At 42.7% G+C, this 17944-nt stretch overlaps 1 protein-coding gene across 1 annotated transcript in view; it reads right to left on the bottom strand.

Annotated features, from left to right (window-relative positions):
- ARID5B (AT-rich interaction domain 5B) overlaps positions 1-17944 on the bottom strand; it is a 122099-nt gene that overhangs the window by 35657 nt on the left and 68498 nt on the right. Inside the window, 2 exon segments of the mRNA XM_075757911.1 lie at positions 3559-3638; positions 3640-3671. Of these exon segments, the coding sequence (XP_075614026.1) occupies positions 3559-3638; positions 3640-3671 (112 nt within the window).

Here is a 17944-nt window from a genome sequence, read left to right as displayed (position 1 = left end):
AGCTAAGGCCCTGACAGGCAACCCAGTGCCGCAGCATGGATGAGCTGGGGGTGTAGTGAGATGGGCTCTGGGAACATCAGACCACCTCCTACTCTGTTCCGTCAGAGGCACGTGATCCATTACCAAGCGGCCGGTCAACATTCATGGGTACACCTGTGCATTTGTTTTCTCCTGCCAGAGGTCACACGCAATGCAGACCACTACAGACCACTGCTTTTTAAAGTTTCAATCAGATAATGGCTGAGACACTCAGAGTAAAACTCCAGGTCTGAGAGCATGCCAGGCCACCTGTGGCCACAGGAAAAGCATATCCTGGCAACTTTTAAACTAATTTCCCAGATCTGCTGTACAAATGAAGTGAGAGATTTACTTTAGCATTTGCACTAGGAGATGTAATGAGTAGATTCATTTGGGGACAATTTCCATGTTTAGCAAGTTAATCCTTTCAGCTCTTCAAAACGGTCAGATCAGCCAGTTTTAAAGTCTTACGGTGCATTTCTGCACACTTTGAATGGGAACGCTCTTTCTGAGCCCGAAGCAGGTATGATGAGGGTCATGCTGGAGCCTGCAAGTCCCAAAAGCCTGTCTAGCACTGATGACATGTGAGGTATGAAAACCTCCAGAGTCCTGGGAGTGTTTGCAGAGAAGAGCTTGATATACATCTCTCCTGGAGAGCTGATCCTGCCTCAGTAGACGGCCTCATATTCTTCAAATTTTTACATGCCCAGCCTGGGAGGGAACTCCCCTGGGATCTTCCCCAGGAGGTATTAAAATGGATGCAGTGATCAGCAAGAAGATCAAAAGCAAGAAGTAGTACACGAAAGACCCACTTCCCCTGGCAGCACCTGTAGGTCCAGAACCACATTGTCCTGCTATTGCTCTATTTTTAACAAGCCACCTACACTGGAATTTACTCAGAGCTGCTCCTACCCAACCGAACACTCTTCTGTGTCAGGTAACAGTAAAAACCCGCAAAACGACCTGCTGATGGTTCAAAGCAAACATGCCTAATGAGAACTAAGCTGTAAGAAGGTACAAAGCCTTCTAGTTACTGGCAGCTGAGGACGTGAAATTCAGCACAACCATGTGGCTTGTGTTGGTCTTGACAGACTCAAACCCACAGTCTTCAGAACGCCACTTCTGCCATTTCCCGACGCAAACCGTACAGCCACTGCGTCTCCATCAGAGTCGTCGTCCTGCTACCCGAGAAATGAGGCTACTGTCAGACACTGGGTGCCAGCATCTGAGGACGAAAGCAGCACAACTTCTGGTCAAAAGGGATTTTAGCTGGAACAGGAATACGGCCAGAGCTGCTGCCAAAATGTTTCAGCATCTGACACAAGTGGATTTGTCCCGTTTACGCTAGCAGTATTCAGCTCTGCTCTCCATGGACCCACTGCCAGCATTAGTCAGAGGTGGATCACAGACAGAGGAGGAAACCCGATGGTGAAGGCCAACATGGAGCCTAAGATGATGACTTAACATCCCAACTGTTCCCAACAATGAGAAGACAGTTTCCCCACCTTCCTCAACTACACTTCCCCCTCCTTCCCCACAAACCTATAGGCAGGCTCTGTCTGGAGTGCAATACACCTGCTGCAGAGGGTTTCTGATTCCCTGTCCCTCTTATTAAAGTACCTCCACAGCCCTGAGACGCAGATTGATGTGAAGAGCCACAGTGAAATCAGTGTGACTACATGCAAGGACATTATATCATGGGCATGTCTATTATTTATAATGAAATTAAGCTGGCCAAGATAATTAATGCTATTAATATCTGCACAATGATGAGCACAGTATGACTAGATAAATAGGCAGAATTACTTCTTATCTGAAATATCCTCCCATTTGACTAGTAGGGTGAACCCAAATATAAACAGAGAGGATAAACAATTTGGTATGAAGTGTTACTGTTGTTTTTAATTATCTAATACCTATATATCAGGTGCCGAAGAGGCAGAACTACTTGTGCTACAGTCCGGGGTGCTTTGACAAACACGGTCCATGCTGCAGTTTGCTGGTAATGTTTTAACATGAAAAAGCTTGGGGGAAAGGGGAATTGAGGCAAATTGAGACATTTTCACACCGCAGATTTTGCACATTCTTCCACAGAGCAAAAACATTCAGGCAAACTCTATAGTATCTGCCAGGACCCCGCAACTCAACACACCAGGCTCCATCGCTTTTCACTATGCCTGTCTAACACGATAGCACAGACTCCAACTGAGCACAATAGGGCACAAAAAGAAGAGAAACAGTGACTTAAGGGCAGAGCTTCATCATGAACTTCAGCCTCTTTTATCATCATCAACAGAAGGCACAATTTTAACTGAACTCCTAGGGAGGAGGAGGAGGTGGAATTTAATTTGCCTTCCTATGAGAAACTGAGAGCAGAACACTTCCACTTGACCTCTTTAACCTCCTAATCTCCCAGGACATTCACTGCATACAACAATGCCAACGTAAATGGATCTATAGATTCACTGTATTTCCTAAAGAGATGGTCACAACAATGGAAGCATTTTTCAGATACACATCCATCTAATTTATTGAAACAACGGATTTGGGAGGATTTGGCCTAAAAATTCAGTCTATGCAAACCTTTTTAGCTGTTTAGCTCAAAAGTATCACAGTGACAGAGTTCTGCCTCAGATAAAAATCTACAAGTATTGCTCTAAGTAATTTTCCATCTTTGCATCTTACAGTTTCAAATTAAATCATCTTGAAAGAAGACATTTGTGCTTTTTTTTTTTACAGAGAAAACCAAATTCCTATTTAAACCACACAGACAACATAGAAAATAGGATGTAAATTACACGACAGAAACTCCATTTTAAAATATTTTAAGGAAAAGACACAAACCCATAAATATCTAAAAGATTAAGTCTATAAACACAAATCAACGACCCAATTTTTACTTGCAGTATGGGCTAAGCACTGCAGCACATACAGAAGACTCTGTAAAAGCATGCACTATTCAACAAACCCTGGAACATGCAGCTCAGCACTAAGTATTAAAGAAACAGCCCAGTTTTTTTTTTAAGCTTTCGTACTGAATTTCTGTCTTTATCTTTTTTTTTTTTTCCTAATTTAAAAAAAAGTTGAGATCTTAACAGGGTAATGTCAGTTGTGTGTGCTTCTTAGAAACCATTCTGAAGTGGCTCTTGTTTCATAGTCTGTTTATCTTCAAACTTATATTTAGAAGTACATTGTAACAGGGTGAGCTGCTCTCTGGTTTATTTTTAATTCGAAGATACTGTCACAAACTATGTTTGTGTGTCACAGAATGTGAAAACTAACACTAGTTGCCAAGAAAGCTTAAGCACTACCAGTTACCAACAAGCTGATAGCATTAGGTTGTTAGGTGATTATAGTTGCTGGTAACTTTGAACACAGGCATGAATTAATGTGAAGAATAAAACTGTTGAAAAAAATTACATTTATCTCCCCAAGAAAATAAGTTACATTCTAAATTTGAAACAGCATGCTGGGAAACAAAGACAGGGCTGTACCTAAAAAAGGAGAGTGTACTGAAAAGAGTATTATTAAGTGATTTACCTTGCAACAGCTTTGCTTTCAGAATTATTGTTGGAATCCTTAATGCCATTTAATGAATCTCTTCTCTGTGGGCAAGGCTTTCTTTTTGCGCGGTCTGCCTTTAAGATTTGGTGCTGAAAATTAATGGAGAACAATTTGAGCACATTGTCTTATACTGGATTCTTAACAGCTGAAAGCATAATAATAATTCCACTACAATCAGTCACAGAATGTACACATCTGTCTACAGTAAATGCTTATACGAGATTTCCCATCCTCCATGGGTTACATCTTGACACACTATACATTTCTATAGAATATCCCCCAAGGCTAATCTATTCTACTTTCACATAACTAATTAATATAAAGTCAAACACTGGTCTCTGAAGGACTCGGGGAGAAAGCACAAATATTTCTCCATGGTACAAGAAAGAACAAAATAGAATATTAATAGGTAACTTTGCATTAATCAGTCTGCTGCATTTATTATTTCTAATCTTCACCTAAGAGTACTAACTACTATTTCCGACTTTGGGAAACATCTGGTTTTGGAAATGTTCTGAAATATTGAAATTCCTTACAGCTCCAAGAAATGTTTATATATCCTGTCATTCTTGTCAAAGTTCTTCTAAAAAAGTTTAAAAAAAAATAAAAAATTACCCCTGAGTCCTGAAATGGATCAAAAAAAACCCTTAACAACTAGTTCTGGAAGTTGACAAGTACTGAAATAAGTGATTGATTGTTTCATAAGGGTTACATACCACACGTATAAATTAACATGAATCACTTTCAGTTTTGTCCAATGCTTAAGATAAAACAGCTCTGAAATAACACAGTGACTAAATCCTAACTCTGCTGAGCCATATGTAGAACGGGATATGGATCATCATAAAAAATATCAGACTCATCTTTCAATAGTGGTATTACAATATAAATTATGATCACATATAGAAATAATAGATGAAGCAGATGTTTGCTCATTATTACGTGTCCTGCCTGCTTTCAGATTTAAAAATCAGCCTCTGACTACTATGGCAACATTTAAAATGATAAACAATCATTAAGTAATGACTGTACCGAAGAAGATAATTTCCTTTAAACCTTTAATTTCTAGGTAACCATTGTTTTCATTACTTAAAGGGATGATTAGAACAATGTCAGAAATCTAAACACCACCAAACCTCTGAGTGCCTTCTAATTGTTTCTAATCTTACATTTGTCACACAGTAAGCCAGTGGTTTCAGGACATTTTACATTTTAATTAGTTTGCAAACACAATAAAGGGTGCTAATTTGATTTTATAGTTTGAGTAACAGTGTCATATTTGGTCTGTTCAGAGAAAAAGAAAAGCTGTAGGTTTAAAACCAAAAGTCCAACAGACATATCCTTTTTCTTCCCCCAGCACTGGCACATGGTAAATATATATATATATCTCTGTATGTGTGTGTATATATATACATGCATGTGCGTATGTGTGTAAGTCTATATTTGTGTCTATATAAAAATATGTTTATCTCCCTATAGAAATATCTCCATCTATCTCCAGTGAAGCATATCCTGCTTATTGAAAAGTACTGCAGAAAGCAATTCTGAAATTGTCATCTGAGGCTAACATGCAAAATCAAACAAAGAGAGAAAGAAATTATTACCCATTCCAGTCGACAAACATCTGCCTGATTTATATCTGTACTCATGAATGCTACAGCATGTGACTGCACACTACGTCGCTGGAAGTCTCGACTTGGTGTGGATGTCAGTCTTACACAAAATGAACACTAAGAGTATTTGCTCCGTGCTTACAAATCCCCTCCCCCAGCCGCTCCATTACTCATATAAACAGAGATGAGCGACTCGGCGGGAGCGTGGGATGAGCTCTGAGGACTCCAGCGCCGGCTGCCAGACTGCCAGCCCCGGCCACGCCGCCCTGCCTTATTTATAAACCCCGCTCATGCCTCCACCTTTCATGTCTTCTGATGCCTGCTTTTTTCTGCACATGACCTGGATGGGATGGACGGATCCTTGACCATGGTTAGCCCCGGCACTCGCACCTTCTTAAAAAAGGTACTGAAGAAAAGAGAAATGTTCCCTTAATTTACTACACCCTGGCACACACGTTAAAACGACGACCTTCGAATGAATGAACTCCCCGACCCGGTCCAACCAACGGCCAGAGACGTGCTTCAGCTAGGATCAAACACACTTGCACGTGAATTACTTTTTCTTTCTTTTTTTTAATAAACAAAGAAACTAGTTCAAGACTCAATGTTTTCCAAACATACTTGTTATCCTGAGTTTTGGCACTGTACTTTGTATCACACTATAAAGCACTCCTAATGTTTTGCTAAAAGCCTTAAAAGCAAGAAAGCATTTGTTCCTAAATTCCAGGTATATTGAGCTTGCATATAAACACTGTTTGAATTGGAGCCTTCCCCGGCAGAACTGGCACAAGCCCACTAAGAAATGGGGTATTTGCATTCTCCCCGTGGCTCAGGAGCTGCAGCCGGGAAGGTCTGGCTGCAGCACGCACGGGGACCGTCCCGCACGCGGCGCCGTATGACTTTAAATCACTTTAAGCCATTCCAGATCCGATGCACAATTAACAAGAAAGCAGCAATAGGAATTAATACCAGAAGAGAAGGCCCTTGCCTCTAGTATCTAGTCTGTAAAAGAAAACATTCGAAATAGTTCCAGTCACACTTGAAACAAAGCCATTAACATTTGCTCCCCAAATCATTATAAATAAATGCATTATTCGAAGATTATTTATATTTCAGCTATATCCATTTTGTTCTAGGAAATATGACTAGGACTGAAGGAATAATTTACAAATCACATACTTGTGTTAATTTTTTTCATTTTTTTGTTTCATTTATGACATATTCATGAGCACACTGAAGACTTCTTGAATTTGTTATTCATAATTATTTTAAAGTAATTTACAAACATGTTGTGGCTCAGTCCCAGTCAGTTTTCCTGATGACAATTGGATGTTCAGTATGTACTGGACAGCTAAGTGAATATCCCATGGTTATTTTTGCTTTCTGGTGGAGAAAGACTTCTGGCATGACTACCTGAGAATAACTGAAACAATTCAATTTCTTCACATCTGTGCATATGGCTTTCAAATTCATTTTCTAAAAGCATTTGTGGCAGTGAGACCTGATAACTTGTACATTCCCAGAAGGCGAGAACATAAGCAAAGCAAATTAAAGTAAAAAATTGAACAAATAACTACAGAAAAAAAGTTTCCATTTATTTCTCACCTCTTTAGTCTAAGTGCCTGAACAGGAGTATGAGAGATACGACATACTACCAGTTCAAATACTTTCTTTCCTGTGCATTTAACAACATGTTTGCTTTTGCCAGTTTGGGTTTTTTTCCCTTCCTTTCTTTCTTTTTGCTTCCTGATGTATTTGGAAGAGGAGAAAACTCAGCTACTGAAATGTCACTGGGACCCTTGGTGGGCTGCTGGGAAGAGGTTTTGCCTCTACTTTGGTGTGATTCAAAGGATCGATATTAGCATAGCATAGGTGCCCTGGATGCTCGAGGTTTGGGATGCAAACCAGAAGAGCCCCATGCCTGCAATCAGCAGGTGATAACGCCTTGGGAGAGCAGAGCCGCTGCTGTTCAAGGCCGGCGGGCATGGAAGGGCTGTCAGCTGAGACGTACACCCGGTACGATGCAAGTGGCCCAAAGCTCTGAGTTCAGACCTCAGGAAGCGAAAGGGCGTTCACCCACTTGAAGCCCGCACGTGCCTGTGCCTTGCTGACTCAAGGAGCCTCTTCCTCAGATTACAGCTCATCCCAAGTTTGCTAGTCATCACAGAGGGCAAGTTCATTTAAAAAATGGCAACACACAAGGAATTACCTTCTCTGCAAAATCTGTAGGTGCGATAGCAATCTAGAGCCCAGCAGTGAAAGCCACTTCACCGAGTCCTGGCAAATGATTCAGGCCTGACCAGGTAAAACATATCCAGCTGCAAAACGCACATGGCACAAGCTAATGCCCTCATGTTAGGAGAGCTGGAGGAGCACAAGGGCACGCTTCCCACCTTGGGCTGGTTATCTTTCCCATACATGTCAGCAGCGTGCCTGCTACCTTTACCCATCAACAGGAGTTCAGCGGGACCATTTCGGCACTCCTTGGATGCCAGGAAGCACGTTGCTTCCTTGTTTCCCTGAGCAGCAGATCCAGCTGGTGTCATTTGAACAAACGTGTCCCTCAGAGCCCACCAACCTGGCTGGCCACACAACGCAACCACCACCGCTTGCACTGCTGCCCGCTGCCGCAGAGGATGCGGAGGCTGTAATATGGGGCTTCACAAAGAAGCAAGCAAGAATCCAAGATGAACGAAGGTCTAATTCAAGCACAAGCATTTGTAACCATAAAGAACAAAAGGTGTGATTATTAACTAGTATGCATGCGTTGTGGACTTTGTTTTTCAGCTGACTACTACTTGGTGGTAAAAGTCTTGTCCTCCCGATTAAGTGAGAGTGTGTGAAATGGGTATGTCATGAATATCAACAGTTACACAAGCCATGATGACAACCATATCTTAACAACTCTTCCAATTCTGGAATATGTCTTATTGCCGTCTCGGTTGTGAATTCTCAGGGAAAAGAAACTTATTTATAGGAATCTGCCCAGAGACAGGAATGTTTTCTTCCCCTCCATGTTTGAAAGGGTCCCTGGGTGTTGTCTGGAAACAGGTAGTGACCGCAAATCACACAGAGATTGCTGCTTGTCATTTGACATGAGGGATCAGTATTTCTCAGAAGATCATGAAACGTTAACTCATGATTGAGTGGGACACAAGGAGACTGGGCAGGAGGAAAGAAAAGAGAGAACAGCTTGAGCCTGTGCCAGTGGAGCGAGAGAGGGAGATGGGGAGCCAGAGAGGGGAGATGCAGGAGGTGTGCCCCTAGCCCTTTGCACACGCTTTGTACACCTGCATACACTTTGCACACCTGCCTGCGCCACAGCCGGCTGCCCCATGCTGTGTCCGTCTCCGGCGGCGTGCTATGGCTGTAGGGTGCAGGAGAGGGCAGCCACAATGCTCCTGCCAAGCTGTTCCTTCCCCTGCACGTGGCGCTCTGGGGCGAGAGGGCGCGGAGCAGTAATGCCCTCGGCTTTTTCTGTTTGAGTAGGGGAAGCAACTTTTGCTGGCCACAGCCATGCTAAGCTGTTTCCCAACGCTCCTTGGGCTGTCTAGAAAAATTCCTTCTTTACCTGCAGGAGAGCAAAAGGAGGAGCACACAGCCATGGTTTTCACAAGTGGGGAGTGAAAGTGAAGGTGAGGTGCAGAAGCTGCCACTGCCACCTCCTCTGTGCAAATCCTCACTCACATGCACACCTGCATTTAAAAAGGTCAGCCATGATTAAACACTACATATGGTGGAAAAGTGTAGGCTGCTACAAGAAGACAACGCAACACCTCCACCAGTCACCTTCTTTACCTGTATCTCCAGGAAGGGCAAGTTATTGGTGGAGAATGAAGCCAGTCTCACTCGAGCCACATCCACGCTGAGAACGCAATGTACTATGTACACACAGCCATCCCTAGATGCACAAATAAGTCAAGAGACAATGGCTGTGGTTTGGGGTACCTAACTAGCAGGTTAGTTACAGTAGAATTATCTCTTTTTTAGGTGTCTGATTATCATTGGAACTCCAATGAGTTCAACCCTCCCCATAACACGGTTCTCTACATGCGCACACTTTGGCTGATGTAAAAGATGTGTTGTTATAGGGAGGGTGTTAAAAAAAATAGTGGCCTTCACACAGCTGAGGTCAAGTTATGTTGGCACTTTGTCAAAATCAGTGGTGTAGCCAAGAGTTTTTAATGAGCCTGGAATGCATTACCTCATTTGTCATACCTGGATCACTTACTCATGCTGAGTCCAAAATAACCTTGGACCTTGTTGGCTGCTCAACAAACCATGTAAGTAAACAGTACTGTACTCATGCCTAAAACATGTACCTTTTTCTTGCTCGCTCCACAGTACTTACTCTAGAGAACATCTAAGCAATTGTAATGCCCATGATCAAAGTTCTTGCCTTTTCCAGGCCTCTCTGATCTGCACACCTATTTCCTGATATGACTTTCGATTCTGGCTTGCTGGTACTCTGGTTTCTCAGAAACACTTCAAAAGTGGGAGGAAAAAAAAAGGAAAAGAAAAGGGAAGGATGGCCATTGCCATGTTTCACTGAGGAATGTACCAGGACAGCTGCTCAGCATTGCTAATGTACTTACAGCTTACCCAGCCAATCAGATTATGGCTGCCCGTTGGTTTTGTGACCACGTTTCTGTCCTGTGGAAAGATGAAGGGAAAGGAAGGAGCAACAGCATTTTTGCCAACTACAAGAGTATGACAACACAAAAAACCAACCGAGCCATCAGCAAAGAAGGGCCACAGGAAGATCTGGGTCTACATTTAGGGTGGGCCTACACAGTCAGGTGAGCTCTAAACCTGAGAGGTGGGAGTGCACCAGGGGGAGGGAATCACAAAGCTGGAATTAAGGTGGTCCTCTGTAAGGTGCAAGAAGTTAATAAACAGGGAGGTACTGTGGTGCTGAGTTTAGAAGAGCAGTGTGCTTGCATAAGACAAGCTACAGTGCACCTGCTAAATGCAACAACAGTCTCTCCACCCTGTAGACATCTTGCAGAACATCTCCTCACAGAACCATTTTGCACTGTGCCAGTCCTTCATACGTCTTCCAGTTTTCAGACACACACACAAAAGCTGCGATACCAGAATGCTTGGCCCTAAGCTGCAGAACCATCAGTAGATACAGAACAGACTAGGAGACTTTCCTTCTCAGGCAGGTGGAAACAGCAGGATGTGTCAGATCACAGAGCTATTCATGATTCAGGTGCCAAACAGAAGCTGGAGGTGGCATATGGAGGTGCCTGGCCATCAAAGTCAAGATGAGAAGAATGGTCCCAGATCTCTATAAAATCCATGAACTACCCATGCCTGATGGCAGGTGGCAAGTAGCTGGTTGCTGAGGACATCCCTAAAGCAGTCTGGCAAAAGTTAGCTCTTGACTGAAAAACATGCGTACACGTTGCACCTTTTAAAATGTAATGAATAGAAAGTTAACAGTTTTAATGGTTTTAACACTTACCCCTCTAGGGGGCTTCTGGCATTCTGCAATATCTGAAAGTTAAGAAAAGCATATTGCTATATTTAAGCACAGTCTCAAAAACTGTTCAAAGGTTAGTTAATCTCTCATACTGTTCTGGAGTCCCAGCTGCTTCCTTGATTTCCTCGTCACCTCCACCTCTTTGTTTTGTCTCCTTCACCTCATTCCCTCTTCTGCATCCTAAGTTCAGGATCTTACATTTCATTTATTTTCCTTTCACCTCTCAAAGTTCATTTAAAAGCTTCTGTCTCCTGGAAACAGGGTCCGAGAAGGAGGGCCTTGGGGCATTGATCACCTAGGCACACTGAGCAGAGCTGGTGAAGAGAAGCAAGTTGCAACCAACTAGTACTGCATCAAAGAGTCAGAAATTAAAGTGGCCAGAAAATAAAGCAAAAGATCAGACTACACTAGAAACCCAGACCTCTGTTTAGGAAACAACAGTATCAACTGAATTTGGGGAAACTCTCAACAGGATCCTAAGTACACCTATGGAAGTCAGTGATGAGCATCTACCAACAACTAAAGCTCTTCCTGAGCTCTGGAGGTCACACAGCCTCTCCACAAACACACAGTTCTTGCTTACTCAAGCGGCACAGAAAACAATTTGAATATGAAAACTATTTTTACTAGACTTTTTCTAAATGCAAATGCTTGTTTATTCCTTTCTTTATAACTGAACATGCCAGACCTGACCTGGAAACTCCAGAGTACAGCAGTGAACAACTTTGCAGGGAACACTAAGGATCCATGCTGCTTTCTAACACGCACAGAGAAAGAGCAGACTTGTGTAGCCATTTCTGAACGTTTTGTTTTGGAAATGAGATATCCCATGCTCCATGTGGGGAAAATCAATTTGCTACCTCTCTAAAGAAAACATTCCTCATTGGAAATAAGTGAAACAGACACTTCCTTGTGTGGATTAATGTGGAGACATACGACTTGCTGCAGACTGTTGTTTTGACCCCCTCCTGACCAGACAATCTCTGAAAAAGCAAAAAGGTGGTATTTTTCATGGATTACAGTTCAGACTAGCATTGCTTTTAATAGAAAGGTTAGAGGCATTGCAAATACCAGGTTGGCCAATTATGCCAAAAATTGAATGTTTTTCGTTTCCATGGAAGATGGGGACAAGATTCAGGAGGAGGCTTGGAGTCTCATTTTCTTTGTTTCGGCATGGTTGGAAGTTAGGATTTTTGCTTGATCCAGGCTTCTTATGTCCTGCTGACTAATTTGGGTTTTTAAAAAAATGGAAAACTTTTTTTTTTTTTTGGACAAAATCTATACATGTGTTAGAAGTTAGGAAGTGTGGTAAATTGAAAAGAGAAGCTGAAGACTTCAGAGAAAAATCTATGTCTGACAAATATGTGACATTCAATAGACCTTGGAGCAAATTAAAATAATAATAATAAAAAAATCCAGTGTAGGCCTATTACTGGCTACAGATGACAGGATTGTTATTAATGATTCAAAAAGAGGCAGAGGTGTTTGGTAAATATTTGTTCCATATTTGCACAGAAGCCAGATGATATGCTTGCAAAAGAATATAATTAAAGCCAGTCAATTGACTTGGTTTTACAGAAACCAGATCTTAAAACAACAGAAAAGAAAAACAAACAAAGCACCTTAATTATACTTTGAACTATAAGCTTGGTTAGAGAAACTAGCAAAACACATCGAACTTACCTGCATTTCAGTAAGGCAGCTGATTTAATACCAGATAACACTTTGATTAAAAAACAGCACTACATAATTTTATTCAAGCATATATTAAATGGATTAAGAACTGGCTAAATGATAGAGCTAAAAGCAGGCATCAGTGGGGAATTTCTGTCAAAGAAAAATATTTCTGGTGGGATTCCACAGGGGTTGCTCTTAGCCTGACTAGTATTCAACATTTTCATCAGTGAAATAAATATAAGGTCCGTGACAGTAACATTCACACTGACACAAGGACTGGCACAATGCTAACACTGAGTCATGCAAATGAGTCATCAGAAGGAATAATGGACCATGCAAACACAATGCTCTTCAGCACAGCTCCAGCATGAAACCCGTGAGCAAGGGCTACAGGTCCCGCTGACCAAGCCAAGGGTGACACTTCACTGGCCACCCCCCCCACTGGAAATTCAACATACCCTGATAGGAAGATGCTGTGGCCAAAGGGAGGTCTGCCTTCAAGAAGGAGGTCTGAGTAACTCAAGCTGTGCTGGGTTTGAGCAAAAATGACTGAGAAGTGACTTCACCAGTAATACGAGTGCCTCAAAGGTGAGGAAAAGCTGGTAGTCAGAAGCGAGGAGGCACAACCAAGCATGCCTAGGCACTGCAGTCCACATATGTGATACACTGCCATTATACCGAGGCATGCATATGACCAGCTTTCAGAGGACCTTTCAGGAAAAGCCTGAGCCAGACACAAGCTGGCAGGAAGACATGCATACAATTTGAGGGTCTGTCAAGATACCAGACTGGGGCTGGGCGTCCCGCCTCGGCCATGGCGAGGGCTGGGTCCAGGCTGCTGCCAGAAGAGTCTCGCCGCTGCGGGCGGCTGCAGCAGCCTGGCTGGCTGCATGGAGGAGGCGTCCAGCTGTCTGGCTGCGGTCCTTGCTCAAACAGCTGTTTCCCTTCTCCTTCAGAAAAAAGGTGGTGAACTGGATGAAAGCATTTGACGGTAATTTTGGCCGATGAGCCACTACTTGGGGTTCATACCAGATTAGATGACTCAGTGGTTCTTCTGGTGAGAAACTGCAGGACTATAGGATCAAGTACAGTAAAGTACTGTGCTATGCAGGATGAGGAACATGAAGAGCTGTAGCCTTGATTCAGCAAAGTACCTGCCTAACTCGTAAAGACCTGGAGCATGCAAAGACCTCTGATGACCTCACTGGGGCTATTCACATCTTTGAGACTGAGCCTGTGTTAAGCATCGAACACAACCAAGCCAGCATGACTCTCTCTGTCACTAATGGGAAAGAAGCATTCAAGCCCTCAACAAAGAAATCGTCGTATCTCATCATGAAACACCACGTGCTTGGGCAGCATCACAGGATCAGACATGGGTTCATCAAGTTTCCCTTTCCCTCAGAAATCTGCAGTCAGTCTGCAGCCTCCAAGCCCTCCGCCCCCAAAGGTCACCTCCTGGGAAGCTGCACCCGGTGGACAGGGGCTTCTATTTCTGTAGGAGGGTCACAGCAACGCTCAAGAAGTGCACGCCTGACTTCTCAGAATAGTCTGGGTTAAAAAAAAAAAAAAAAAAAGGCAAAAAAGCAAAGAGAGGAAAAACTGAGCGGGCACGAATGGATTATGTAACAGCCAAGACAAAAGCAGTGCAAACACGGCAGCAAGAAGTGAAAATGCACAGCAAACCCATGCAAGTCAGCCTATCTCATCAAAACTCACCAGAACACCCAAGGTAGACTTCCCATTAGAGGGCTTCAGAAAATAAAAGGCAAATAAAAGCACACAGCAAATCTTAAGATGGCTTTCCTAGCAATATTTCCTTTTCTCTCCAGTAAAAGCCAGCGTTTGTGAAATTGCTGTCTAGCAGAGTCAGCAGTACCCAATGGAGACGTGACCTACATACCTCGGAAATACAATAGATACGTAGCCAGTCGTATCCACGTAGATAGGCAGATGAGATGGGCTAACTGACTGGTAATGGATGGACACCGTGCATGAACTGAAACAGGCAGAAATTCATGCAAGAAGCACAAAATGGACGGTTTTCCTGAGACCTTACTTTTGGGAATGACAACAGCAGGTAGGAAGCTATGATCATCCAGTTTGTGGCACAATGTGAAAATGACAAATATATTATTTAAATCTGTTGCATTTCTGATTTGCAACTGATTATGTAAGAAAGTCTTTTTTTTTAGTGTAAGAATATTATAATTTTCTTTCATTTTTTATCTTTGCACTTCATCATTACACTGCGAAGTAATCAAAATTTGTTAGGCATAATCAACCCGCGTGAAGATAAAGTGACATGCAGAAGCTAGAGAGTAAGCTTCCCCCTTGATGCCTACATTCAGCTGCCACCACCACGAGGACTACACAAACGCGTTCGGTGCGCACATGAGCAGCAGCCGTAGCCTAAGCCCTTCTCCTGTTCGCATCTCTGGCTCATCACCAACTTCACCAGCGGCGGTTGGTGGTAACTCCAGTAACCCTGTCAGGTTGTGCACAAGTAGAAAGGGAATCTGTATAACTGCCAAAAACACCCCAGAAATGGTGGTTTTCAAGTCCTGATGGTAAGATCATGCGCCCAGGTTTAAATGAGTGCAAACCCTGTGAACTTGGTGTAATCGTCCCAAACATCAACATAAACAGACTTGAGCCCATCTCTGCGTTACAGCCCCAGTAAATCTCTAGCACTCAGAAAAATCCAAATAAAAACTGAGCTGTATGCAGTAATTTATCTGAGCGGGGCAGGGTTTTAAACTAAATATGAGGTTGGTTGTGCAATATTCTTTCGTAGTCAATACCGGTTCTTAGGAAATTATCTGAGTGAATTAAGTGGAGGGACTATTAAACAATTTACACACTTCCTTGTGTTTCAGATGTCTAATTATAGCTGTGTTTGTCTCTCCCCGCAGAACTGTTGTATACCACATGGTATGCATATTTCAGCATCCAGCATTATTAACTCATGACCGACTGTCAGTTGATCATTATCTAACACATGGGGTCTGCAAAAAAGCCTTATTTGGGCAAAAGCAGGCTTCTGACCTGCTCCCGCTGTATTTTCCCCCAGAACAACTTCAGTTGGGTTATTATTTGCTGTCAGTGGAAACTCAGAGGTTAACATATGTGAAATCTGCAGACAGGAAAATAAATCCTTACCGAGTTTAAACACTTAGTTGATATTAAAACCATCTCCAGCTTGGTTAAAGAAAACTCTCAGTTGCCCTCTAGTGTCACCCGGCTGCCATGCCAAGCAGCCCGCCCGCCGCTTGCCGCAGCCAAGGTCACAAAATTTACCTGATTTCATGCGATGAGATTTGCTATACGTGTAATATTTCATATAAAAGAGCGAGGGGGATGCTCTTCCCTCCTGGAAATTCAGGGCTTGTGCCCCTGGAAGCCCAGAGCTTGCATAATGTTTACTGCTGTAATTGTGGCGCATGACACATGGGTTTTATGAGCTGAGAATCTCTGAAATCACTCTGCGCGCTGCACTCCATAAAGTTCATTCATAACTAAAAATAGACTAATGTACAAACTGATTTAGCATTATACTGAAGCTAAGGAACATAGGGAGTCTGCAGAATTCCCTAATATGGAAGAGAAGCTGAGTTTTCAAAAGCAGCAGTTTATTTGTTTCTGAAAATGGACAACATATGTAAAAGATTTAATATAGAGAACCAGGTGTATATATAGCATAGATCTTCATATGTGCCCATTTTTCGTTCTATATAAAGACTTTATACAGCCTGAAACTATAAATTTAATAATAGATTACTAAATTAAGTCTGCACAATCACTTCATAAAAAAAATCATTTCAATTTAAAATACAGCTGTAGGGGTTTGGACAATTTCCTGCATAATAGAGGCCCATCCCTGAAATGTAAATAACACCAGTATTAAAACAAGTCAATCAGGCACATCAAGAAAAAAAAAAAGGTACATGAAAACATAAATGCATTTTCCAGCCTATCCCAAGTATGATGCCAAACCTTTATTTTATTCGAATGCTGCTTTGATAAATCACTACTGCTTCAGCCGGCTTTTTTTTTTTTTCTTTTTTTTTCCTAATGTCCTGTTTTTCCTAAGAGAAATCCAGGGCTGATTAAGTCTTAGCAGTTTGAATACACCAAACCATCAGGGTTTTGCAATAAGAATTATTCACTTCTTTCCTGTGTACTGTCAGCATTCTTAAAATACTGTTACTATAAAATTAAACAGCGTGCTCTTCAGAAACGCATGACGTTGCCTGCTCTGTTTTTTTCAACTATAATTGTGCAATTTTAAAATTATCTTCTTTCTCAATGCCTTTTTCTCAAACAAATACCTTTGATAGCTAGAAGATTACAAAAAGTATTTTTTTTTTGAACCTGTAATATTATTGACTGATCACACAGCAAAATGACAAACATTATTTGGTATGTATCCTAAGTCAATTATAAGGTTTTTTCTTCTTAATTTGACAAGACTGAAATATCACAAGAAGTACATATGGCAATTCAGAAAATATAATCAAGGAAAAGGCAAAATGAACATTTGAAAAGACAAATGATTTGATTTGCATAGGCAGATATTTGTAAGGCACCGCCTTTCTCCCCTGCCTGAATAGTACCTTCTAGTTGCTCTCGTTCTCACAGCAAAGCTCACAAGGCCAGTAATCGCCCTTTCTACCCCAAAGTGTTGCCCCTGTTGGCAACAGGAGGCTTTTGCCGGCAGCACCCAGCAATGTAAAGAGGAGACAGGGTGCAGCCGGGCAAGGAAGCAGCGAGGAGGTAAGAGGACGCCCCGTCCAGCGACCCTGACCCAGTAGCTCCAGCTGCACGTGCTGCCCCAGCATCCCCACTTTTCAGGGGAAGGTTGTCTCTCAGCTTCAACCCAAGCCAGGGCCCCAAAATACTGCAAATAAAGGGGGTATTACAGTGCTATTTGACAGGGCTTGGTCGGGGCTATGCTATTTGCTCTATGCTCCCAGTGACCGAACGCTGGCTCTCACGTCGCAGGAAGCTTTTAGGGTTTCCAAGCCCGGCTCCTGAGCCAGGGGACATAACAAGTGCAGCGGTGGGGCTGGGGTGTAACCTTAATACTGACCTGTAAAAGGCCATTGCAACTGGCTGCTGAGCCCAGCGTCATCCAGGTGTGTCGGGACCCACCTGCTCCCGGACCCATATCACAGGGGAAGGGTGGGACCCCTCGCAGCCACTGTGCCCCTTGCCTGCACACTGCTCTCTTGGGCTGTACCTTTTTTTAGTTCTGCACAATACCTGATGATGTGCTCTGTGGGGTTAGGCTGCTCGAAGACTGTGGGGAGTTCAGAAAACTCAAAAATTTCTTTTCTCTGCCTCAGGAAATACACAGCAAGAATTTTATTGACTAATCCCGGTCAGTCCCTTCCTCCTGATAGCATCTGGAAGGGCTTTCACATTGTACAGGAATCTCCATCCTTATTTCCAATAAAGGGATTGCTCCACTCCCAGATTCACCCACCCTGCCTGCTGCCGGATCTAGGTTTTTCCTAGAAGCCTTTCCACCAGCCATGACCTGATGCTGCTTTGTTTAGGAAACCTGACAAAATGACATGAG

Source organism: Balearica regulorum, chromosome 7 (assembly GCF_011004875.1).
Source record: "Balearica regulorum gibbericeps isolate bBalReg1 chromosome 7, bBalReg1.pri, whole genome shotgun sequence".
In the NCBI taxonomy this organism is placed as follows: Eukaryota; Metazoa; Chordata; class Aves; order Gruiformes; family Gruidae; genus Balearica; species Balearica regulorum.
The sequence above is the reverse complement of the archived record's forward strand: the minus strand, read 5'-3'. Positions and strand labels throughout refer to the sequence as shown.